The following is a 26,162-nucleotide window of genomic DNA, read 5'->3' as shown; positions in this document are numbered from 1 at the left end:
TAGTCAAGGCTATGGTTTTTCCAGTAGTCATGTATGGATGTGAGAGTTGAACTATAAAGAAAGCTGAGCACAGATGAATTGATGCTTTGAACTGTGGTGTTGGAGAAGACTCTTGAGAGTCCCTTGGACTGCAAGGAGATCCAACCAGTCCATCCTAAAGGAGATCAGTCCTGGGTGTTCATTGGAAGAACTGATGTTGAAGCTGAAACTCCATTATTTTGGCCACCTGATATGAAAAGCTGACTATTTGAAAAGACCCTAATGCTGGGAAAGATTGAGGGCAGGAGGAAAAGGGGATGACAGAGAATGAGATCGTTGGATGGGCATCATCGATTCAATCGACATGGGTTTGGGTAAACCCCGGGAGTTTGTGATGGACAGGGAGGCCGGGCATGTTGCGGTTCATGGGGTCGCAAAAAATCGGACATGACTGAGCCACTGAACTAAGCTGATTCTTAAAAACCTCATGGTTAACATAATCAATGATAAAAGACTGAAAGATTCCCCAAAAGTCACAGAATAAGACAAAGATGGCTGCTTTCACCTCTGCTATTCAACAATTTAGGTAAGTTCTAGCCAGAGACACTTCATAATCAAATTCAAAAGGCAAAGTTCAAATTCTAAATATAGTTAGAAATAAATCACTAAACATTTACAAGCTGACCCAGAAAAGATTAGCAGCTGGCTTCTCATTGGAAATCAACAAGTCCGGAATGCATTGGGATGACATATTCAAAGTTCTGACAGAAAAAATCTGTCAACCAAGAATTCTATACCCAGTAAAACTACCCTTCAAATACGAAGGATAAATACATTTCTAGATAAACAAAATTTAAATTTATCATCAACATACTTGACTTACACATTCTACTTAAGTGAATCCTCCAGCTGAATTTAAAGGCTAAATCATAATTTGAATTCATATGAATTGAAACACTTTAGAATTGGTGCTTTTGAACTGTGGTATTGGAGAAGACTCTTGAGAGTCCCTTGGACTGCAAGGAGATCCAACCAGTCCATTCTAAAGGAGATCAGCCCTGGGTGTTCTTTGGAAGGAATGATGCTAAAGCTGAAACTCCAGTGCTTTGGCCACCTCATGCGAAGAGTTGACTCATTGGAAAAGACTCTGATGCTGGGAGGGATTAGGGGCAGGAGGAAAAGGGGACAACAGAGGATGAGATGGCTGGATGGCATCACTGACTCAATGGACGTGAGTTTGAGTGAACTCCGGGAGATGGTGATGGTAGGGAGGCCTGACGTGCTGCAATTCATGGGGTCGCAAAGTGTCAGACATGACTGACTGAACTGAACTGAATCCTAAATGAAAGACATGAAAGATTATGCAAAATACAACTACATAAAGCAATAATTACAAAGCAATTTTGATGTATTTTAATGTATATGATGCAATATGCATGATAATATCACAAAGAAGTGGGGAAGAATGGAGATATATTTGAGCAAAATTTCTCTGTACTATTGAAATTCAGTTCCGTTCAGTCGCTCAGTCGTGTCCAACTGTTTGCAACCCCATGAACCGCAGTACGCCAGGCCTCCCTGCCCATCACCAACTCCCAGAGTCCGCCCAAACCCTTGTCGATTGAGTTAGTGATACCATCCAACCATCTCATTCTCTGTCATCCTCTTCTCCTCCTGCCCTCAATCTTTCCCAGCATCAGGGTCTTTTCAAATGAGTCAGCTCTTTGCATCAGGTGGCCAAAGTATTGGAGATTCAGCTTCAGCATCTGTACTTCCATTGAATATTCAGGATTGATTTCTTTTAGGATGGACTGGATTGGACTTGGATCTTGCTCTCCAAGGGACTCTCAAGAATCTTCTCCAGCACCACAGTTTGAAGGCATCAGTTCTTCAGCACTCAGCCTTTTTTATTGTCCAGAACTCACATATGTATATAACGAATGGAAAACCATAGCTTTGACTATATGGACATTTTTGGCAAAGTAATATCTCTACTTTTTAATACACTGTCTAGGTTTGTCATTGCTTTTCTTCCAAGTAGCAAATGTCTTCTAATTTCATGGCTACAGTCACCATCCTCAGTGATATTGGAGTCCACGAAAATAAAGTCTGTCACTGTTTCCACTGTTTCCCCATCTATTTGCCATGAAGCGATGGGACCAGATGCCATGATTTTTATTTGGGAATGTTGAGTTTTAAGCCAGCTTTTTCACTGTCCTCTTTCACCTTCATCAAGAGGTTCTTTAATTCCTCTTTGATTTCTGCCATAAGGGTGGTGTCATTTGCATATCTGAGGTTACTGATATTTTTCCTCACAATCTTGATTCCAGCTTGTGCTTCATTCAGCCCAGCATTTTGCATGATGTATCCTGCATGTAAGTTAAATAAGTAGGGTAACAATATACAGCCTTGACATACTCCTTTCCCAATTTGGGGCCAGTCCATTGTTCCATGTCCAGTTCTAACTGTTGCTTCTTGACCTGCATACAGATTTCTCAAGAGGCAGGTCAGGTGGTCTGGTATTCCCATCTCTTTAAGAATTTTCCAGTTTGTTGTGATCTACAGAGTCAAAGGCTTTAGTGTAATCAATGATGTAGAAGTAGATGTTTTTTGGAATTCTCTTGCTTTTTCAATGATCCATCAGATGTTGGCAGTTTGATCCCTGGTTCCTCTGCCAATCCAGCTTGTACGTCTGGAAGTTCTCAGTTCACATACTGTTGAAGCCTAGCTTGAAAGTTTTGAGCATTACTTTGCTAGCATTTGAAATGAGTGCCATTGTGAGGTAGTTTGAACATTCTTTGGCATTGCCCTTCTTTGGGATTGGAATGAAAACTAACCTTCTCTAGTCCTGTGGCCACTGCTGAAATTTCCAAATTTGTTGGCATATTGAGTGCAGCACTTTAACAACATCATCTTTTAGAATTTCAAATAGCTCAACTGGATTTCCATCACCTCCACTAGCTTTGTAATGATGCTTTCTGAGGCCCACTTGAGTTCACACTCCAGGATGTCTGTCTCTAGGTGAGTGATCACACCATTGTGATTAGCTGGGTCACTGAGATCTTTTTTGTATAATTCTTCTATGCATTCTTGCCACCTGTTCTTAATTTCTACTGCTTCTGTTGGGTCCACACTGTTTCTGTCCTTTATTGTGTCTATATTTGCCTGAAATGTTCCCTTGGTGTCTCTATTTGTCTTAAAGAGATCTCTAGTCTTTCCTATTCCATTGTTTTCCTCTATTGCTTTAAGCTAAAATGCATATTATAGGAGTGACTGCTAATTTGTTTAGGACATCTTTTTGAGGTGATGAAAATATTCTGGAATAGATAATGATGAAAGCCCAATTTTGTAAATATACTAAAAAGTACTGAATTGTATACCTTAAAAGGATGAATTTTATGTCCTATGAATGACATCTCAAAATTTTTTAGAGGAATGAAAATAAAAATATGCAAATCACAAGACTTATAACAACAGCTAAGAAAATTCAAAAAACATAGTAGAAAAATTCAACAAAGTAATTTAAATGGTACAGTAGAAAATATCTATCATTTCCATTTAGTTGACAAAGGTAAAAAATAATTAAGAATCTTTTGTGAGTAGCAGTAGTTGGTCTTTCAAAATCCAGAAGAATATTGTTATATTGCTAAGAAATTGAGCAGAAAAATAATCACTTGCAGTTTTTTTTTTCCCAAGCACATCATTCCTTATGTGGTGTATATAAAGGTGTTCATTTCCTCTTTAAGGCAAAAAAATGATTAAACCTCTTATATAATTTTTACTTGCTTGAATATTTTTTGACATCACCACATATGCATTATTTTTTTCCCTCTCAGCTTTAAGTATAGATAATAATACCTGTAACAAAGGAATGTTTTGATGTTTTAATAAATAATATAAGTAGGACATGGCAACCCACTCTAGGATTCTTGTCTGGGAAATTCCATGGACAGAGGAGCCTTGTGGGCTACATTCCATGGGGTCGAAAAGAGTTGGACATGACTTTTTGTGACTAAGTAGCAACAACAAAAATAGGATATTATTTTTCTTCTTTCTTCCTCTGAACTACTGATTGACTGTGGTATTGGGGTACCATTTGATGATCAATAGGACATTACCTGATCAATCACATTGTTTTTTATTCCCTACCTTTATATGGACTTCCCAGATGGCTCAGTGGTAAAGAATCTGCCTGCCAATGTAGGAGATGCAGGAGACATTGGTTGGATCCCTTGGTCGGGAAGATCCTCTGGAGAAGGAAATGGCAACCCACTCCATTATTCTTGCCTGGGAAGTCCCATGGACAGAGGAGCCTGATGGGCTACAGTCCTGAGGGTTGCAAAGATTTGGACATGACTGAAGCGACTGAGTGTGCAGCATGCACATAAATAGAAATACGAAATCTGAAAAACTGCTGTTGTGTTGAAGAAGGAATTCATAGGGCCTGGACTCCATCTTAGGCCTGTTCATGCTGATCATGCTTGGCCACCTTTCCAATGGACTCTGAACTCTGTGTTTAGTGCCTATGAAAACAACAACCGAAGGATAAGACCCCCTCCAGACAGGGGAACCTTGAAGATGGTATCTAGGTTATTCATCACCTAAGAGAAAACATATACTAATCACCCCTTCCTCCAGACAGGCCATAAATTTTTCCATATCAATCGGAGGGTAGCCTCGGGTTTATTGATTATTGGCTAATTGTTTGACTGTTTGAGTACATGAGCACATAGCATGTGAATGATGGGGTTATTGGGATTGTATTTTCCTTGGTTTATGTAAGTCTCAAGGAATTTGGAGTGGTGGGTTCAGACACGTACACATGGGGTATAAAAGATTTTCACAAATGCTGGTCGGGGTCCTTGGCTAAGAGGAGACTCTGCCTTGGGCCCGCCGGTGTAATAAACTGCACTCCAGTATCTGCATTGTCCTTCTGAGTGAGTTTGTTTCCTGGAATGCGTGGCTACCTCAGTGTGACACAGCAAAGCAGACTTAAAGGAGTATAGACTTTGATGTTGAATCAGTATTTCCTGTTCAACCTGAATCTAGATTTTCTCATCTGTAAATGGTGAATAATAACAGCTACCTTATGTAATTTTGTTAGGTTAAATCATAATATTTGAGGTAAGTGCTTGGCATATACCTGGGCCCCAGTGTAGATAGAGCTATCACTGTTATTAGTGAGAGGGTAACAGGCAGCACAGAGAAGGCAATGGCACCCTACTCCAGTACTCTTGCCTGGAAAATCCCATGGACGGAGGAGCCTGGTAGGTTGCAGTCCATGCGGTCACTAAGAGTCGGACACGACTGAGTGACTTCACCTTCACTTTTCACTTTCATGCATTGGAGAAGGAAATGGCAACCCCCTCCAGTTCTTGCCTGGAGAATCCAGGGACAGAGGAGCCTGGTGGGCTGCCGTCTATGGGGTTGCACAGAGTCAGACATGACTGAAGCAACTTAGCAGCAGCAGCAGCAGCAACAGGCAGCAAGGCCAGGGATCTCCAAACAGAGGAAATAGGCTGCAAGTGTCAGAAATTTTTTCTCTCTCTCTCAAGCGGCAGGAGGAAACAAACTCTAAGTGTTAGATTTTTTTCCCCCTTCTCTATACAAATTTAAAAAGAGGTTTCTTTAAAAATTCTGTGTTGCCATGATGACACCTGGCTCCACCAGAACTTAACTTTTCTCAAACCTTGAGCTAACCAATGTTTTTCTTATGGAAATGCTTTTCTTAAGATATGTTAATGAACTATGTATTTACCCTAGACTCTGTCTTTCTTCAAGTCAGTTCAGCTTAAGACTCAGAACTGATAATGGCTCAAACCTGTATATTTTACTCATTCATTGTTCTCCTAATCTATGTTAATGAAACTATATATTTACTTGGAAACCTGCCTTTCTTCTAGATTCATGTCAATCATTTTATGGCCCAGGATGACTCACCTGGTGCCAATGTCATCTTAAAATGCATGTTATGTGTGAGAGGCCTGGTGCCACAGTTTTGAGACATCTTCTTTCTCTAATTAACAGCTTGCTGATAGGTATATAACATACTGCTAAAGGCTAGCAGGGGGGCACTCTTTCTGCTCCCTTCTGATGTCTGTGTCAGAAGCTTTCTCTATCTCTTTTATACTTTAATGAAACTTTATTACACAAAAGTTCTGAGCAATCAAGCATCATCAACTGGCCCCAGATTGAATTTCTCTCCTCTGGAGGCCAAGAATCCTAGTATCTTTCATGCCTCAGCAACAACCTTTTATTAGTCTTATTTGTGTTATTGTTTTGTTAGCATATAACAATTTCCTTAGGCCATAACTTTGCCTTATTAGGCATAAATTTAAAAAAGCAATAGGTAAGAAAGCAATGTGAGTCTACCTACCACTTTTACTTTCTATATTCTTTTATTTTTCCTACTTTCACCTCTGTGTACTGTTTAAATTGTCTTTTTTACCCCAAATAATCCTAAAATGTGTCTGAAAAACAAATTCTAAGAGAATATCATGTAGGGCTATAGGTATCATATTTTTACTCATTTTTTGTTTCACAGTAAAAAAAAAAAAAAAGTAGGTTAGTCCTTAATAACATTGTCACAGTATTTCATGTGAGAATTAAATAGTCAGATTCTGTCACTGTATTGCCCCTCTTCTATTCATTATATAACTTTTGCTTATTATATAACTAATTTAATTAGAGTTCACTAATTATGTGTAAAATAATATTGTGACTAACCTAAAATCAAACTTTTAGGTGAATAAACCACCATAAAAGTTAATTGAATAATTTACTATTGTTTTACATGCTAAAAATTATTTATGAAATATTGGTCTTTAAAAATTCTCTTGGATTTTTTAATGAAATAAATTTTGGTTAAGGTCAGTCTAGTCAAGGCTATGGTTTTTCCAGTGGTCATGTACGGGTGTGAGAGTTGGACTATAAAAAAAGCTGAGTGCCAAAGAATTGATGCTTTTGAACTGTGGTATTGGAGAAGACTGTTGAAAGTCCCTTGGACTGCACGGAGATCCAACCAGTCCATCCTAAAGGAGATCAGTCCTGAATATTCATTGGAAGGACTGATGCTGAAGCTGAAACTCCAATACTTTGGCCACCCGATGCAAAGAGCTGACTCATCTGAAAAGACCCTGATGCTGGGAAAGATTGAGGGCAGGAGGAAAAGGGGATGACAGAGGATGAGATCATTGGATGGCATCACTGACTCAATGAACATGGGTTTGGGTGGACTCTGGGAGTTGGTGATGGACAGGGAGGCTTGATGTGCTGTGATTCATGGGGTCAGACAGAGTCAGACACGACTGAGCAACTGAACTGAACTGAACTGAAGTGGTCCTTTAATATTCCTACTATAATTAAATGATAAGAAGCTTACCTTTACTTCATTATAATTAAACAGAAGATTTACATTATATTTTATATTATATATAAACCAAGAAAATATTTCCAGAACTTTTGTTTTGGTAGATGTGAAAATGCTGCTGCTGCTGCTGCTAAGTCACTTCAGTCGTGTCCAACTCTGTGCGACCCCATAGACGGCAGCCAGATGTGAAAATACATAGTTATATTTTCATATATACCATATATTTAAATTTATATAGAAGCTTGATTTAATGTAATACTAAAAATAATATATTAAAATCATATAGAGGCTTGCAGTTTATTAAATAATTTCACTTTCAGTCTTTAATAGTCCATTAATATTCACAAACACCTTTAAAGTATATGCCAAGTGAGGTAATGAAGGTTAAAATATTAACATGGTAGATATACAATAAAAACTAATTATTCATGCAGGAAAATCTAATTCTTAGAGATACCTATTGATTTTCCCAGAGTCACTTCCCTGGTGGCTGAGATGGTAAATAATCTGCCTGCAATGCAGGAGACCCAGGTTCAATCCCTGAGTTGGGAAGATCCCCTTGAAAAGGGAATGGCAACCTACTCCAGTATTCTGGCCTGGAGAATTCATGGACAGAAGAGCCTGGTGGGCTACAGTCCACAGGGCCACAAAGAATCCAGTATGACTGAGTGACTAACATTTGCACAAGATTTATATGGCATTATTTGAGTCATTTGATCAAAATGATATAGCTAAAGCACAGTATTTCTTAGCTAGAATTGGAGCTTAGGACATAAAACTATCAAAATTCAAATATATATATATATATGACTAACATATTCATGCTCAGCTTTTATATGATTTTTTTAATAAACAATTTCCATAACTTAAGCAAATTATAATTCAAATTTTTGAAATCATTTAATTTTTACTCCAGTTTCCCTCTCAGAGAACATACAGATTGATTACAGTGGTTTATATGCCACCCACTGGTGAAATTCATGTATGTACAGAGATTATAATCCTAGGTTTTTGAGAAATTGAAAATTAGAAACTTCACTCTCTCCCATCACAAGAAAAACTTCAAAGAACATAAGGAATTCACTTTTCATTATATATCTGTTCTCTATTTTGCATATATTTTCCATTTGAAATTGAATACATGAGAGTTAGCTTCATCTATTAGCCTAATAGCACATATTTAGTTTCCTCCTCTATGCCTGTTCCTAAAATAGGAAATCCAGAAAAGTCCTTCTGTCTACAAATACAAAAATTTTAAGCTGAGACTGTATGAGATGGGGTTAAAGTAAAATTGAGAAATGAATAAGTGCCTAATGAACATTAAATGCCTTTCCTTTAGTTCTCTTTCAAGGTTTTTGCCAAATAATTTTGAGGAGAAACTCCGTTTGTGTGTGTGTGTGTGTGTGTGTGTGTGTGTATTAGCAGATAATGGGCTCCAAAATGAACTTGATCTAGAATACGGAATACTTTTTCTGTACAGAAGATGTCCTGACCTAGTTATCTCGTGTGTACCTAATTCAGAATGCTTCCTTTCCTGCTTCATTCTGAGTAGCGTTAAAATCCACAGTAGCTTTGATCTCATAATTACATAGATCTTCAATGGTTTGGGTTCATTTGAAATTGTATACACTTCCATAAAGACACTCAAATATCTCTTGCCATGTAATTAAAGAATAAAAATAGAGATATATAGGCTGGTAATTAAAATTCTGCTTCAACTTCCTATTTTATTAAATATTTCTCAGTGAGAAGATTCACACTGAAAAAAAAAAAAAACTTATTTAACCTTGATTGTCTTGGTGATACTCTTACTTAAAAAAATGATGATGTCAAGTCATGGAAAAACAATTTATGAAGTGTATATTTGGAATATAGTGTTATGTGATCAGCTTCCCTTTGCTATATTTTGAGTGCAGAAGAGTTACAGTGCAAAGATTTTAGATTTCTGTTATCTTGGAACATGAAACAAATTTCAGCACTTGCAGAGTATATAAATTTGAGTAAGGAGGAAAAGAAATAAGTCAATTTTAACTAGTCCAAAAACCTAGATACTACACAGTTTAAGCACTGTGTTAGGAATACAGAGATGTAAATGAGAATAATTCAGATTCATTGTTGTAAGATATTCTGTTTAGCATATGAAAGACAGCATTCAAGATTGAATTACTGCCCTTTGAGATAAAGTCTAAGTAGGCTATTCTTATTCATCTCATAATGTTTAAAAGTGAGGGTTTGGAGTATTCAGTCCATTCATTCTAAGCAAATTTTTTTTTTCCTTTTCACTTAGATGGCAACAAGAGAGAAAATGTCTTCTGAGTTGTTAAAATAATATATAATTAATGAGTAGGTTTTTCACCCAAGGTCTCTTGAAAGCACATGTGAAATGTAACCCTGTTGTATGAAATAGTGATTCTTTTCATCTACCTATCATTCACAACAGGGCTTCCCTGCTGGCTCAGCAGTAAAGAATCTGCCTGCAATGAGGGAGACCTGGGTTCAATCCCTGGGTTGGGAAGATCCCCTGGAGGAAGGCATGGGAACCACTCCAGTACTCTTACCTGGAGAATCCCATGGACAAAGGAGCCTGGCAGGCTACAGTCCATAGGGTCACACAGAGTTGGACATGATGAAGCAACTAAACAACAAACAACAATAATCATTCACAAAAGCACTGTCTTTCTACTTCTGTAATGACAATTTAAGACTCCATATAAATTATTCAAAGTGACATCTGTAGAAATTTAAGTATACAGTCTGAAAACATAGAAGAAAACACAGAAAATACCTAGTGCAACCTCCTACTCAAACAGATATTCCTTATGTAACCTCCAGTAATGTGGTGGTTCTTCTCTTTGAAAGATAAAGCTTTGCATTAAAGAACATTTTAATGAACCCTAATCTGCTTCTTTCTGTATCTTTTATCATTTATTTGGTTTCTCCTTTTGGAGCCATGAAAATCCTTCAACTATTTGAAGATATATTATGCCCCTCCCCCACACCCCCTTAATTCTATGTTCTAGTCTCATGGCAACAAAGGCGTTGAAACCTGGATCTTTAAACTCTGTGTCTGAAGGAGATGTTAATAGAGTCTAAAATGTACTGAAAATAAATTATTTTGAGCAAAACTATGGATCTAAAAGAGTATTTATCACCCAAGATATTGTATAGTACTGGTATATGTAAAAAGAACTGTGAACTATTATCATCATTGTAGGGCTGGGAGAAATTACTGCTGGATATAAAAAAGATTGTTTTCTTAGTTGTGGAGCTCTGTATCTCTAAAGCTTTATCAAGATAGGAAACAAGAATCAGCATTTGTTTTTTCAGGAAGATATACTAAGTTTCACATTTCCAGGGATGAGTGGCAAAAATATCAGTCTGAGTAGCAGGGGGAGGTGCCTGTGTGCATGTGTGCTTAGTTGTGTTTGACTCTTTGTGATAGACTGTAGCCCACTAGGCTCCTCTGTCCATGGGATTTTCCAGGCAAGAACACTGGAGTAGGTTGCCATTTCCAGCTCCAGGGATGGAACCCATATCTCATGGGTATCCTTCATTGGCAGGCAGATTCTTTACCACTGAGCCACATGGTGAGTCCCAGAATGGGGCCATTAATATCACTGATCTAAGTAAGAATGAATATGATGAGCCTTTCATGGTCCTGCTGCTGCTGCTACTGCTGCTAAGTCGCTTCAGCCGTGTCTGACGCTGTGCAACCCCATAGATGGCAGCCCACCAGGCTTCCCCACCCCTGGGATTCTCCAGGCAGAAACACTGGAGTGGGTTGCCATTTCCTTCTCCAATGAATGAAAGTGGAAAATGAAGGTGAAGTCACTCAGTCGTGTCCGACTCTTAGTGACCACATGGACTGCAGCCTACCAGGCTCCTCTGTCCATGGGATTTTCCAGGCAAGAGTACTGGAGTGGGGTGCCATTGCCTTCTCCATTCATGGTCCTAAAGTCAGGTAAATTTTGTGTTTTCATTTTCCTTATCTGTAAAATGGGGAAAATGTAAAATTCTACCTACATGTTGGTGTGGGAATTAAACAAGGTAATAGACACAGAATTAGTGCTGAAGGGAATCAGAGCACATCACCCCCAAATACACATTTTTGGCATAGGATTATTTTGAACTGAGGCAAATGAAAACTAGCCAATACAGGTAAAGCTTTTCACCCTCCCCTTTCTGCTTAAAGGCAGGGTATAAATTTCCCTTTGTGAAGGTGTTTGCCTCCTAATCTATACCAGTAAGAGGAGGATGACTCAGTCTCTGGAGACACACAGGTATCCCCCAGATTACACAAGACTGAGGCTTCATAACAAACCTTTTTAACGTAACCCTTATCTTCCATTAGTTTCCCACATATAGTTACCGTCCCACATTTACCACACTTAGAAGCCTAAACTGCTTTTCCTTTGTCTTGTCACTTCTCCATAATTTATTGCTCTTTGTTAAAATATTTACAGCCCCAGGTTTAACTGCTTCTTTGGGCTTTCACTTATTTTCTATTAAGAACTCAGTATGCATAAGTAATAAACCTTTTTCTCCTGTTAAACTGTCTTTCTCCTCTTAACTGTCTCCTGTTAAACTATCCTTTGCCAATTTAATTTGCAGGGCCCCAGACAAGATTTCCTTCCTATACAGTGCTCAATTAAAGTTAGCTATATAATTATTGTTGTCATTATTTCTAACATCATTATTGAACCAAGTTAAAAGGCTCTTGGATTATATACACTGGCTTAGGGTAAAGACTCTTGGAAATAAGGCTGAAAATTTAACTTTCTAGGAACTGACACATTATAAGGTCGACCAGGATAATCACGATAGTGTGATCACTCACCTAGAGCCAGATATCCTGGAATGTGAAGTCAAGTGGGCCTTAGAAAGCATCACTACGAACAAAGCTAGTGGAGGTGATGGAATTCCAGTTGAGCTATTTCAAATCCTGAAAGATGATGCTGTGAAAGTGCTGCACTCAATATGCCAGCAAATTTGGAAAACTCAGCAGTGGCCACAGGACTGGAAAAGGTCAGTTGTCATTCCGATCCCAAAGAATGCTCAAACTACCACACAATTGCACTCGTCTCACATGCTAGTAAAGTAATGCTCAAAATTCTCCAAGCCAGGCTTCAGCAATATGTGAACTGTGAACTTCCAGATGTTCAAGCTGGTTTTACAAAAGGCAGAGGAACCAGAGACCAAATTGCCAACATCCGCTGGATCATGGAAAAAGCAAAAGAGTTCCAGAAAAACATCTATTTCTGCTTTATTGACTATGCCAAAGCCTTTGACTGTGTGGATCACAATAAACTGTGGAAAATTCTGAAAGAGATGGGAATACCAGACCCCCTGATCTGCCTCTTGAGAAATTAGCATGCAGGTCACGAAGCAACAGAACTGGACATGGAACAACAGACTGGTTCCAAATAGGAAAAGGAGTATGTCAAGGCTGTTTATTGTCACCCTGCTTATTTAACTTCTATGCAGAGTACATCATGAGAAACGCTGGACTGGAAAAAGCACAAGCTGGAATCAAGATTGCTGGGAGAAATATCAATAACCTCAGATATGCAGATAACACCATCCTTATGGCAGAAAGTGAAGAGGAACTAAAAAGCCTCTTGATAAAGGTAAAAGAGGAGAGTGAAAAAGTTGGCTTAAAGCTCAACATTCAGAAAACGAAGATCATGGCATCTGGTCCCATCACTTCATGGGAAATATATGGGGAAACAGTGGAAACAGTGTCAAACTTTATTTTTGGGGGCTCCAAAATCACTGCAGATGGTGACTGCAGCCATGAAATTAAAAGACGCTTACTCCTTGGAAGGAAAGTTATGACCAGCCTAGATAGCATATTGAAAAGCAGAGACATTACTTTGCCAACAAAGGTCCGTCTAGTCAAGGCTATGGTTTTTCCAGTGGTCATGTACGGATGTGAGATTTGGACTGTGAAGAAAGCTGAGCGCCGAAGAATTGATGCTTTTGAACTGTGGTGTTGGGGAAGACTCTTGAGAGTCCCTTGGACTGCAAGGAGATCCAACCAGTCCATTCTGAAGGAGATCAGCCCTGGGATTTCATTGAAAGGAATGATGCTAAAGGTGAAACTCCAGTACTTTGGCCACCTCATGTGAAGAGTTGACTCATTGGAAAAGACTGATGCTGGGAAGGATTGGGGGCAGAAGGAGAAGGGGACAACAGAGGATGAGATGGCTTGATGGCATCACTGACTCGATGGACGTGAGTCTGAGTGAACTCCGGGAGTTGGTGATGGACAGGGAGGCCTGGCATGCTGTGATTCATGGGGTCGCAAAGAGGTGGACATGACTGAGCGACTGAACTGAATTGAAGATGATAAAAAAAAAAAAAAACTATGAAAGTTTCCATGAAAAAATGAGATTTTCCAAAGTCAAAAAATACCTATACCAGGAATTATGTTTGAGATTAGCCAAATAGAAGTAAAAGATAAAGTTAAGTGAAAATTCAAAACGTCAGTAATGGACTCTCCACCAGGAAACCCAAACCTAACTTGAGAAGATAGACAAGAGTTTCCTCTTAATGTTGAAAATGTAGGGGGCTTTTTCTCGAGTTGACAATAGAACATTGGGAGTACTTAAACTCTTGGTGCTTTGATTTTCCTACCTGTTAAATGTAGATAGTAAATATATAGCACTTAGAATAGGGCTCAACACTGAGTAAGCACTCAGTGCTGCCTATCTGCCTGTAGTGAAATGACCTTTGGAAGTAGAACTGGAATGTTAAGCAAGATTACATCATGAATTTGTTGGAGAATTAAAGATGTAATTAATCTGCAAAAGTTGCTCTAAGGATGAAAAAAGAGAGAGGAAGTACAAAGAATTCTAGCAAGGTATAAAGAATAACAACCAGGACCTCTGGATCATGTTCCTTAATATGTGTCACTGTAATTTTCTATAAATATACTGAGTGCCACTCTTCCCTTTTACACTTGTAATTGAAATGTACTTGGTAAAGAAAATTCTCCCCATCCCCAGGATGAAGAGCTGTAATGAAATGACTAAGTACATTGGGAAAGGGAATTTTGGGAGTAGACTTTTGTAAGTAAAGATTCACAGGTGTAAATGTGTGGGGCTGGGAAATCCAAAGTATCTAACCTCATGAACTGATTTGCAGGAGAGAAAGAAGCCTTCATTTATTCATTTAAAAATACCAGATATAGGGATAAGTGCTAGGCTATAAGACTGATAATGTCACTGCTTAGCCTTCCAGGAGGTATTTTATGTAGATGCCTGAGGACAGAAATTAAGGTCTCAGCAAATATACTTTAGACCAGCCCTATAGAATGTGTAAATCCTGAGGAGACTACATTAAGTAGAAAAGAAAAAAAAAGTAGAGTTGTTTTACAGAGGGGTTTTGTGAAGAGGGCAAGGACAAGCATTGCTTTTTCAATGTTTAGATAACAAAGCATGCTCCATATTCCTAATTTTCCCAAGGAATACTAAATAAAATAGAGACAGAAGCAAAGGCAGCACTGTCTTGAGGTATCTTGAGGGTTTGTAGGTTTGGCTGTACCAAGTGATAGCACTCAAGACAGATAAAGCAGCATTCTCATGGAAGGCACTGGTGATGAAATGGCAGAGCATCAGCAGAGACCACAATGCCTGGTGGGAGATTGTGGATTCCCAACAGACATGGCGGTACTCAGCAGATGCCCAGCATATGATGATGGATACTCAGGGGCAGGTGATGATGTCCAGTTAGGGATGGATGATGAGCAGATACAGTGAGTAGTGGCAGGTGAGGGTAAATATAAACATGCTTGATGAAAGCCCAGAACAATTGCAGCAGTAAATGATGCACATTGACTTTATTCATGATCACATGTGTGATAACTCCTAGGGACTTCTAGAGGTATTTGGAGGGAAGATGTGTATCTTTCTAGGAGATTCAAGTAACTTCGTTAGCACATGGGGAAAACAAGCCAGTGAATTTAGGGTATTGATACCAAGGTTCTTTTTTTTGTGCCCACAAGCTCTGAGGCCTGTCACAAACTTAAATGCTTTTAGGGACCAGGCAAGTTTATAATCAGTGAGTCAGCAGTTAGGTGTAAGAAAATCAGAAGAGGGAGAAACACAGCAAAGTTGGAAGCCATACACAATTGAATAAATAATATTTAATTTACAAAGTTTAAAAATCATTGGTTAGGTAAAAAACCAGGTATACAAATTTTGGAGATGTGTTATATATTTCAGAAGATGAACTTCTACTACTTGTTAACCAGTTCAAAGAAATCAGGAAGATTCTATTTATCACATGTTTACTTCCATTAACTATAGCTTTTCTAGAATGTTTAGGATAAAGACTTTTTCACTCAATATCTTTAGAGCTAAAGTGCATAACTTAAAAATTATATTTTAATGTTATAAATACAATGCTGTAAATATTATAGTTGTATCAATACTGATAATATTTTAGCTTTAACTATTAACAAATATTAATTAGTGATAATGTTGACACTAATAATATATATTAATATATTTTATTGAGGGATTCCCTAATATTGGGCCAACATAGTGTTACTGGAAATAATTACAGTTGTTCATAGTATAATGTTTTTAATGTGGCATTGAATTCTGTTTGCCAGTTGTTTATAAAGAATTTCTGTCTTAACTGTTAGTCTGTAATATTCTGTCTTTGTACTGTCTTTATTTGGTTTATATGTTAAACCTATGCATGCTTCATATAAGAATTGGAAGTTTTTTTTAAATTTTTTTGTTTTCAATGGTCTTAAACAATTTATGGAACATTACAACAACTACCCAGTCTTTGAAGGTTTTATAGAAATCCCTTGTGAAACTATCTGGATTTGATGATTTTTGTGTGTGATGCATGCATGCTTAAGTTGTTTCAGTCATGTCCGACTCTTTGTGATCTCACAGACTGTAGCCTGCCAGGCTCCTCTCTCCATGGGATTCTCCAGGCAAGAATACTGGAGTGGGTTGCCATTCCCTCCTCCAGGGGATCTTCCCAACCCAGGGACTGAACCCACATCTCTGGCGTCTCCTGCATTGGCAAGCGGGTTCTTTATCTCTAGTGCCACCTGGGAAGTCCATTTTAGGTCCTTGATAACTTTAATTCTTCTACAGAAATTGTTTTGTTGCTTTTTATACCTAATGAGGTCAATTTTGCTAACCTGATTTTCTCCAGGAAATTACCTGTGTTTTTTTTTTTTAACGAGCTCACATGATTTGCAAATAAACCTACAAAGTAATCTAATGATTTAAAAATGTATTTTGCTTCAATGGTTATTTTCCTTGTTATTTCTTATTTTGAATATTTATATTTCCTCCTTTTTCCTTGCTTAAGTTACCTAGTATTTTTATTTTAAAAGTTTCTTTTTTAAAAAACAGGATTTTGAATTACGAATTAGGTATATTGTTTTTTATTCTCTAATTAATTTCTACTTTTATCTTTAGTTATTTTCTTTGTGCTTTCTTTTGGGTTACTTTGCAGTTTTTCTTTCAAGGTTGCTTTCTAGAAATTCAATCATTTGTATACTTTCATTTTTACTTATAAATGTGATTAGATATGAATTTTCATTTGATCACTGCTTTAAATATATTCTATAGATTTTAATATGCAGTGTTTATGCTGTCAAATTTCTAAAGAAATTTGTAATTTCAATTTGCATTTGTCTTTTTAACCAACAGTTGTTTAGAATTTGTTATATCTCAATCTCAGATGGTCTTTAAACCATTGTTGTTAATAGTTCTAGTGTTAACTGTGTTTTTATCAGAAAGTATTTTTTTTGTAATAGTTCTACTTTTCTAATATTTTCTTTGTGGCCTAATAGATAATTAATTTTTGTGAGCATTCCATGTGCACTTGTGAAGAAGGTGTACTTTCTATGATAAGGATATAAAGTTTAACATACATCTGTAAGATCTACGTGTCCAATATTTTTTTGTTCTGAGTATGATATATTAAAGTCCCCCATTAGTAGAATGTATCCATAAATGTGGACTTCCCTGGTGGCATAATGGTAAAGAATTGCCTGCAATGCAAGGGATGGGGGTTGGATTCCTGGAGAAGCAAATGCCAACCTATTCCAGTATTCTTGCCTGGGAAATTCCATGGACAGAGGAGCCTGGTGGGCTACAGTCCATGGGGTTGCAAAAGAGTTGGACATGACTGGCAACTAAACAAAAACAATCCACAAATGTATTCTTCCATTTTCTTTAGTTTTTCCTTAAAAAAATAGCATTGCTGTATTATTGGGGTCATAGATATTCCTAACCACTAAATATTAGTTGTTAATTGCAGCTTTTTATCATAAATAAGCATCTTTTTTTGGGGGAAAAATGGATCATGAATTTAAACTATTACTGTTTTTTTTTCCACTTGAAATTCACTTTGTCAGATATCAACATCACAATTTCTGTTTTCTTAGTATTTCTATTCGCTTAGCATACCTAGGGAGAAGGCAATGGCACCCCACTCCAGTACTGTTGCCTGGAAAATCCCATGGATGGAGGAGCCTGGTAGGCTGCAGTCCATGGGGTCGCTATGAGTCAGACACGACTGAGTAACTTCACTTTCACTTTCCACTTCCATGCATTGGAGAAGGAAATGGCAACCCACTCCAGTGTTCTTGCCTAGAGAATCCCATGGACGGAGAAACCTGGTAGGCTGCAGTCCATGGGGTCGCACAGAGTCGGACAGCGACTTGGCAGCAGCAGCATACCTATGCTCACTCATCCCTTTATTTAAACTATTATGATTCACTGGGTTTTGAGTTCTTTTATAAAGTGAGTATAATTAGGTTTTTCTTTGTATGCCAACATGAAATCTTTTTTTTTTTAATGGTAAGTTAGGTTCTTACACATGTATTGCTCTTACTGTTAGGTTTGTTTTCAACTCTGTCTTATTATACAATGGTATAATTTAAAAAACATTGCTTTATTTTCCTTTGTTTTTTCCTCTGCTTTATTTTTTTTCTTTGCTTTTCTGTTAATTGCATTTCTTTTAGTTTTAGATAGGTTTGTCTCTTTGTTCTAGTTGTTAACTTTATGTCATGTTTTATTTAAATCCTGCTTAATACTCTTAGCCCTCTGTTTTCTTATAAAATCTGGTACTTTCTGGTCTGCCATTTTTTGCGGGGGTGTAATTTAACATCCATCTTTTCTTTAGAGAAAAATGAATGAAATTATTCTTTCTTCTTCCCCTTTCTCTTTTCTTCTCAATTTTTAGTTGCATTGCTTCTAATTTGTTAGTGTATATAACAAATAATATATATCATATAACATATGACAGTATTCTTATGCCCTTATACCACCTTTATTTTTGTCCTTGCTCTAAAATTAAATATATTAAATGATTATGATCCATCATTTTGAGGAAAATTTCTCAATCATCTCTTTGTTAGATGAATCTCATTCAATATTCAGTTTCTTAAGAGGGACTTAAAGTTTCAGAATTCCCTGAGTTAAAAAAAAAATAATAAGCTTTTTATAGCATTGATGGCCAATTTGTCTGGATACAAAATCTTTGTTTCAAACTTTATTTAGGTATTTTTCTATATTTAAATTTAAGGTATAATTATATCCAGTAAAATTTACCTTTTAAAACTGCATACTAGAATATAGTGTTTCAAATTTATATATATATATATATATATATATATATATATATATATATATATATAAAACCACCACAACCAAGATGTAGAACAGTTCCATAGAACCAAAGTAAATGCTGTTTTGGAACCAGCATCCCACCTTCAGACCCTGTGAACTGATGATCTGTTTTCTGTCTTTATAAATTTGCTTTTGAAAGAATATCACATAAGTGGTTGACTTTAAATAAAATATTGTTTCACTGTTGCTTTGCTTTGTGTCTGACTCTTAGCGACCCCATGGACTCTCCCCTTTAACCCTTTCCAACCTGCAAAGAGTTCCTTCCTTGACACTGGTTTATTGAGTTCTGTGTACACTTCCAAGTTACTTCCCTGAAGGATGAGCTTCCAGAGAAGTTTTTCAGAATGTTCATACTTGTGGTAAACTTTCTTTCTTGTGATGAGTTGAGATCAATCTTAGGCCTCCTACTAGCTTTTCTACTCTCTTTCTTTCTCATTTAGTATTTATTGGACTGGCCTTCCTCTTCACAATAGCACATGGTAGGAACCTAAGAGAGAGCTATTGTGAGCTCCTATTTATTTTCTGCTTACAGATAATTTGGAATTTGGATGTTCTCCAAATTTGGGGTTGATATTGTGTAGTCTGTTTTTGTTGTTTTTTATTGCTTGGGGGAGGGCTGGCGATGGATGTGTTAGATTTGGATTTCAGCTGATGCTATATTTTGATCACCCATATATTTTTAAGGGAGAAACTGACAAAATAAAACAGATACCAGAAAACAAAGCATGTCTTCTAAAGTACATTCATTCCAGTGACCTTTTCTTACATAATTTGGAGCTACAGTGTGGTAAAATGCTCACAGAGAAGGTAAAATGTGTATACTTCGAAATTAATGCATCATGAAAACTCAGTAACTATAAGAAAGTATATTTCCTGAGAATACTGTTTATAAAATGCCTATTGAGATAATCTATTACTACTGTGTATTTAGAACAGGATAATTAATTTTTAAGTTCCATGGAAGATTACTTTCTAAAAGCAATAATCTTCTTTTAGAATTTGAGAACTAGATCCATTTCCAGTATTAGTCCTTCCAGTCTAATTCCATTATACTCTCCAGGGAACACGGAGTCTATTTCATTTCCTTGTGAGATGAGTATATCTGCAATGAGATTCAAACTGGGTTCTCCAACTTCCTAGCAAAGATACTTAGCAGTTTAGTATAAGTGGTTTTGATTGTTCTTTATAAATATTACATACAAACAAAAGTTAGTGTTAAAATGAATACGGCAAAGATATGGCAGAAAATCAAAAGAAAAATAAAACCTCTCTAAAATCCTATATCAAAACTTCCAAATGCTAGAATTTTTATTGTGATAATGTGACCTTGCACTTATATAATTAGTTGTTAATTTTTTATTCCTGTTTCCTTGTAAAAAATATGAATTATAGTCTCTAGGAAGAAGAAGAATAGCTGTTATTGAGAGCTTATTATGTGGCAAGCACTTAGTTTGCCAACTTTTAAGATTACTTAAATTTTTTTTTATGATGATAAGTTTCTTTCATCTTCCTTTTATACAAGATGATACTAGGTATGTGTTATGCCCAGAACATAGGGGTCGGTGTGTGTTTTTTTCACTATCACATTCTGTACATTGGAAAGCAACTGTCATTGTTTAGAAATGACACTAAGCAATAGAGTATCTATATATGATTTTAATATAAAACACTTGTTTTGCTTTTTGAATACTGATTTGCTACTGATTTATTTAAATATGATATGTCCAATTTTTCTGTCACACAATTTCCTTAATTTTCCAAATGATATGAATAGGATAGTTAACTTTGTGTTTACTACAATACCTGACAGAAATTTATGACATGGCCTGAGATGGAAAAACTAATAAAATGGTACTTACCATAAAGGATTGCAAGCAGAGACAGTGGCATGACAAGTAGTCCCACTAGCATATCAGCAATGGCTAGGGACATTAAGAAGTAATTGGTGGCATTGTGCAGTTTCTTTTCCAAGCTTACTGCCATGATAACGAGGATGTTGCCACCAATTGTCAAGATTATTATTATGACAATTGAAAGTGCTGGCCAGTTTTGTACCCCGTCTGGGAATTTGAAGCGTCCACCATCGGAGGTATTGAAAATGTCAGTTACTATGGCTGCTACTGGGCTCACAGATATATCACATTGCCAAACCAATAGGCCAATCAGGTGCACACTGAAAATTAAGAAAAAAAAAATCAGGTACATATTATATTGCTTGTACCTAATAAATTATTTATATAAAACAACTGTTTTTCCTTTAACAATCATTATTATCACATCACTGTTTTTATTCTCTTAATTAAATTTCAGTATTTCTTATTTCTATCCTTTTATGGAGTGTTTAATATGAGTCAGGCTCTTAACTTACTGAAATATATATATATATATATATATATATATATATATATATATATTTAAGTAATCTCATTTGATCTTACACGACATCCTCATGAGGTCAGTACTGACTATTATGTATATGGAGAGACTGAGGTTCAGAGAAGTTAAGTAACTGTCTTAAGGAAATACAGCCAGTAAGTAGCAGGGGCAGGGTCTGTACTCAGGTCTCACTGATTACAAAGCCTGAGTTTTAGTTTTACTCTATATAATCAATCTGAAACCACAGTATTATTTGACTTGCTGAGTGACTTTATGCTGGCTCGTGGTATCTTTAATAGCTGTCCTATACATTTTCCTTCTATCTGATACTCTCCCCATTTCTGTCCTGTGTTTTCTGGGTCCAGTTCTAGGCTAGAAGATGATTTCTGGTGATAATTAATTCCTATGGGTTTGATGCTTTCCTATGCTGGAAACGAAATTTCTTAAAGTCATTTAAAATGTACATTTCTCATGATGGTACTTATGTAGACTTTTACTAATAAGGATTTCAGGCCAAGTGGCAGACTAATGCAAGAGACACAGATGTGGTTTTGTTTTGTACATTCCAAATTAATTTGCCCTGATGGTGACATAAGATTTATTCAGTTTACATACATCAATGTAAGTCCCAAAAGTGTCTAATAAAACTAACATTAATTTTCCTTAACAAAATAGACAAAGACAAGCATATTCAATATTTCCTGCTTTAAAGCAAGAATTATTATCTGCTAATGACTCTTATGTGTATTCTGTGTTCAGTAATATTTATTTAATATTAAGCAACAAGTACACTATATGTACTAGCTGTTAAACCCTGCTATTTATAGAGAAGAAAATTTCCTCTATTGGTACAACATGTGCTAAAAAATTTTCTATGCAAGAAAATTGCATGGGGTAATGGAACATAAAATGTTACAAAATCCAGAGTCTATGAGTTCTCCATGTAAATGTTTTTATTTCATTGTCTCATTCACTTGTTCTTTGAACTAAAAATATTATTTCTATACAGGGAAAATATATGTATGGTTTGACTATTGCTTATTATCAATGCCCAGAGAAATTTGAAGTAGTTAACACTAGATGATTATGATCATAATTGTATCTATAATATATACACACACACTACACTTTCTGAACCACCACAACTGAACACTGAACCTGAAAACTTTTTGGCATTGTTTAACCTTAAATAAAATATTATAATAATTTTATACCATATTTAAAAATTATTTCCCTTAATATCTTGTGAATATACTTTCCATAGTTTAAGATAATGAAGAAATAATGAACATATTTTGACTTTCTCATTCTACAGGGGATGAAAACTAGTACTTCAGACATTTAGCTTAAAACTACTTCCTCATTATTCAAAGCTACCTGATATCCTAAGCATCATGTTTGTGGAAGAGATATACATAGTAATTTTTTCAAATAATGAGAGATACTCATTCAATTTTTTCAAATGCTGGATGTATTTTTTCCTGGAACATAAAAATAAGCTAAAATAATATGTGATTCAAAAAAATCTATAGCATAATTAATCTGTGATTAAGGTGTGTAGAAATTATTGAAATAAAGACCCAAATAAATAGAAGCAAGGTATTTGCTCAGCTTTGATTATTCTGTCACATTATTTGCTGCATTTGGCATTTGACATTGCATGTGACCAATGTCCTGGCTATATTATCTTAATGATTTTTTTGACCAGTCACTTAATCTTTCAGAACATCTATTTCCTCATCTCTAAAACAAGGATGATCTTTATGACATTATTTTTGTGAAAATTAAATGATAATGTAAAGTCTCAAAATAATACCTTTGCCTTAATAGGCCCTCAGTAAATGTTGGAGCAAACATTCTTTCTGCCTTCAAAGTTAAAAAAAAGTATTTTGTGGTAGCTATACCCTAACTCAGTGTACTTCAAAATTTGTCAAAAATTTAGGTCCTAGTTTTATTTTAAGAAGATATTTATGCAGAACTGGGTTCAGATAGTCATTTTAAATCCGAAGTCTTTTCTGGCCTAACTGATGAAAAATATGTTCTTCTGAAATTAAAAAAAACAAATCTAGTTTCTATTAGTTGATGACCATTTCAGGTAGTCCCATAAGACTTTCTGCTCAAAATAATATCCTACATCCTCAATTGGCAGTTGCAGAACCACAAATATATTTATTCCTATGCCTATAGAATATGGTCCTAACAGGATACGCAGTGCAACTTCAAATTTTCAAAGTAAATTGTGAAAACATCTAAGAAAATTGTATGTAACAAAAGTACGTGAAAACTACATTCAATTATGAATTTTAAAATTTGAGTATCTTAGAACTTTAGGATAGAAAAATATTCAAAACATTTGGCCTACCTCTATTGGTCAAATATATTTTTATTTTTTATTCAAGAGTCCAAGAGACAAATATTAAATTCTTGAGGAAGTTTATAGAATCTAAATATATCTTCTGTGAATTATTAAATAAATTAATATTATTGGGAATAATCCTGACAAGTTTTTACCTAGTTTAAATTCAATTTAATAAATTCACTTTGAGCACTACTTATGAGCAAATTTTTATGATTTTTACTGCAGTAAATCCTATTTTCTATAGTATTGTAATCAAGAATCAGCTGCATTCTAATTAAACTTAATTTCTAACATTTACATGCTTAATGAAAAATGTATAGTCCTTTTACAAAAGAGGAGTGATTTGAGTCTTGTTTCTAAAGCTTACATTAATTGCTATTAAGCCCACAAAATTCTCATAAAGTATGTACACAAAAATCACAGTGTCTGTCCAAACAATTCAAATAATTGATTCATTGCTACTAAATATTTAATGAAAATATAATCTCACATTCTTAGTAGATAAACAATGATAATTTGATTTAAAGGTCTGAGTACATTTTAAATCTACTGAGTTTTTGCATGGCATATGACGATGGGCATTAATAGCAGAGATGAATGGGCCCTTATTTCTCTAGCATGGTGCTCGGTAGTGTCTGACTCTTTTTGACCTCCTGGTTCATAGCCTGCCATGCTTCTCTGTCCTTGAGATTTCCCAGGCAAAAATAGTGGAGTGGGTTGCCATTTCCTTCTCCAAGGAACTTCCCCACCCAGGGATTGAACCTGCATCTCTGGTGTCTCCTGCATTGGCAGGAAGATTCTTTACCATTGAACCACAAATTCTTTCATTTCATACCAGAATAATTTGGTGCCCTTTAAGGTATCCCTAGGGCTTCCCTGATAGCTCAGCTGGTAAAGAATCTGCCTGCAAAGCAGCAGACCCTGGTTGGATACCTGGGTTGGGAAGATCCCCTGGAAGAGGACATGGCAACCCACTCCAGTATTCTTGCCTGGAAAATCCCCATGGACAGAGGAGCTTGGCGGGCTACAGTCCATGGAATCACAGAGTCGGACACTACTGAGTGACTAAGCACACAATATATCCCTATATTTTGGTATGTGGAACAATGGCTATATACTAAGTTGACACAGCCACATGGAGTGGGAACATTGGTCCTTTCATTTCCCCACACCTGGCTCTTCTTTTCCCTTCTTTATCACTGTCCTTCACTCTTTCCTGCTCTAGTTTACTTGGAATCACAAATCCTTGAGACTGTCGTCACTGCAATGTACAGCAGCATCCAAGATGGACTATAATGCACATATTGTAGAGAATCCAACATTGATGTACTTTGTGTTTACCTTGCTCTATAAATTTTTTCCTTAGTGAGCACTTTTGTAGAAATCATAGAGGAGATCGTGTAGGAGTAGAGCGATTCAAGGCCTCTCAGTTGTACTGATCAGAGTTTACAGAGCCCTGGATCTTTTTTGCCATGCCCCCAATTCCTCAAAGTGTAAGTTCAGAAGAAAACAATCCAACTTTTTACTAAGTTAAAAAGAAGATATACCTGGATTAGATCACATTTAGAATTGCTCAGTACTTGAATTCAATTTCTTCCTTATCTCTTTTATGTTATTCTATTGATTTTAACTATTAGTTCATTGTCTCAAGGTTTCTGAGAATGGTATTACTTTTCTCTGTCCAGCTACATTCTCCAAATGCTACTCCCTGACTTCTGATCCATTCTTTTGAAATCTCAACTTTCTTCATAAAACCAGAGACTTATAAAAATGCTTTATTCTCTTGGCTGTTTAGTTCGTCTAGGAAGGAAAGAACCTTTTCTCATTTCTACATTTTGGCCATAGAAAAAGCAACCACAGCAACCACAACATCAGGATTAATTTTACTTGTTTGAACATTTGAGTGGTTGTGTTTAATTGGAGTTCAAATTATTGTTTTTCCCCATTTACTGATTTTGAATAGAAAACACCAATGTTAGTCTATTGGTATGCAAGTCATTTATGCATGTTGAGGGAAATATAGTGGAATAATCATATAAAAACCTGTTTAACATTTTTGAGCAAACCACTCTGAAAAGTTAGTTTTCAAAAATAATAGGTAATAACATCCTTACAGGAATGAGTGCACTGCTTTCCTCAGGTTCACCATGATTGCTTCAGTCTTAAGCAACCAAGTTTAAAATTGAGATGAGGAAATTTAATAGACTGGATTCACTATGCCATCCTTTCTGGGGAGAGAAAAAAAAAGAGAATTACTAAAATTTGAAATAACCTGCATAACATTTAATTAAATAAAAGCAAATATACTTATTAAGTGATAAGAAACAATCAATACTAAATTTAGCAACAAATATTGTCATATAAGTGATAAAAATAGCAAAGAGAATAGATATTTCATTTATTTACCAAT

At 36.1% G+C, this 26,162-nt stretch overlaps 1 protein-coding gene across 1 annotated transcript in view; it reads right to left on the bottom strand.

Moving 5' to 3' along the window:
• The window catches only part of HTR2C (5-hydroxytryptamine receptor 2C), a 349,694-nt gene that overhangs the window by 156,219 nt on the left and 167,313 nt on the right, over positions 1–26,162 (bottom strand). Inside the window, exons 3-4 of the mRNA XM_070783916.1 lie at positions 25,867–25,980; positions 20,877–21,190 (exon numbers count right to left, since the gene is read on the bottom strand). Coding sequence (XP_070640017.1) covers positions 20,877–21,190; positions 25,867–25,901 — 349 coding nt within the window. The 5' untranslated portion in view covers positions 25,902–25,980. The remainder of the gene's footprint in view (positions 1–20,876; positions 21,191–25,866; positions 25,981–26,162) is intronic.

The sequence above is a fragment of the Bos indicus genome, chromosome X (assembly GCF_029378745.1).
Source record: "Bos indicus isolate NIAB-ARS_2022 breed Sahiwal x Tharparkar chromosome X, NIAB-ARS_B.indTharparkar_mat_pri_1.0, whole genome shotgun sequence".
In the NCBI taxonomy this organism is placed as follows: domain Eukaryota; kingdom Metazoa; phylum Chordata; class Mammalia; order Artiodactyla; family Bovidae; genus Bos; species Bos indicus.
This window is presented reverse-complemented; position numbering and strand designations above follow the sequence as displayed.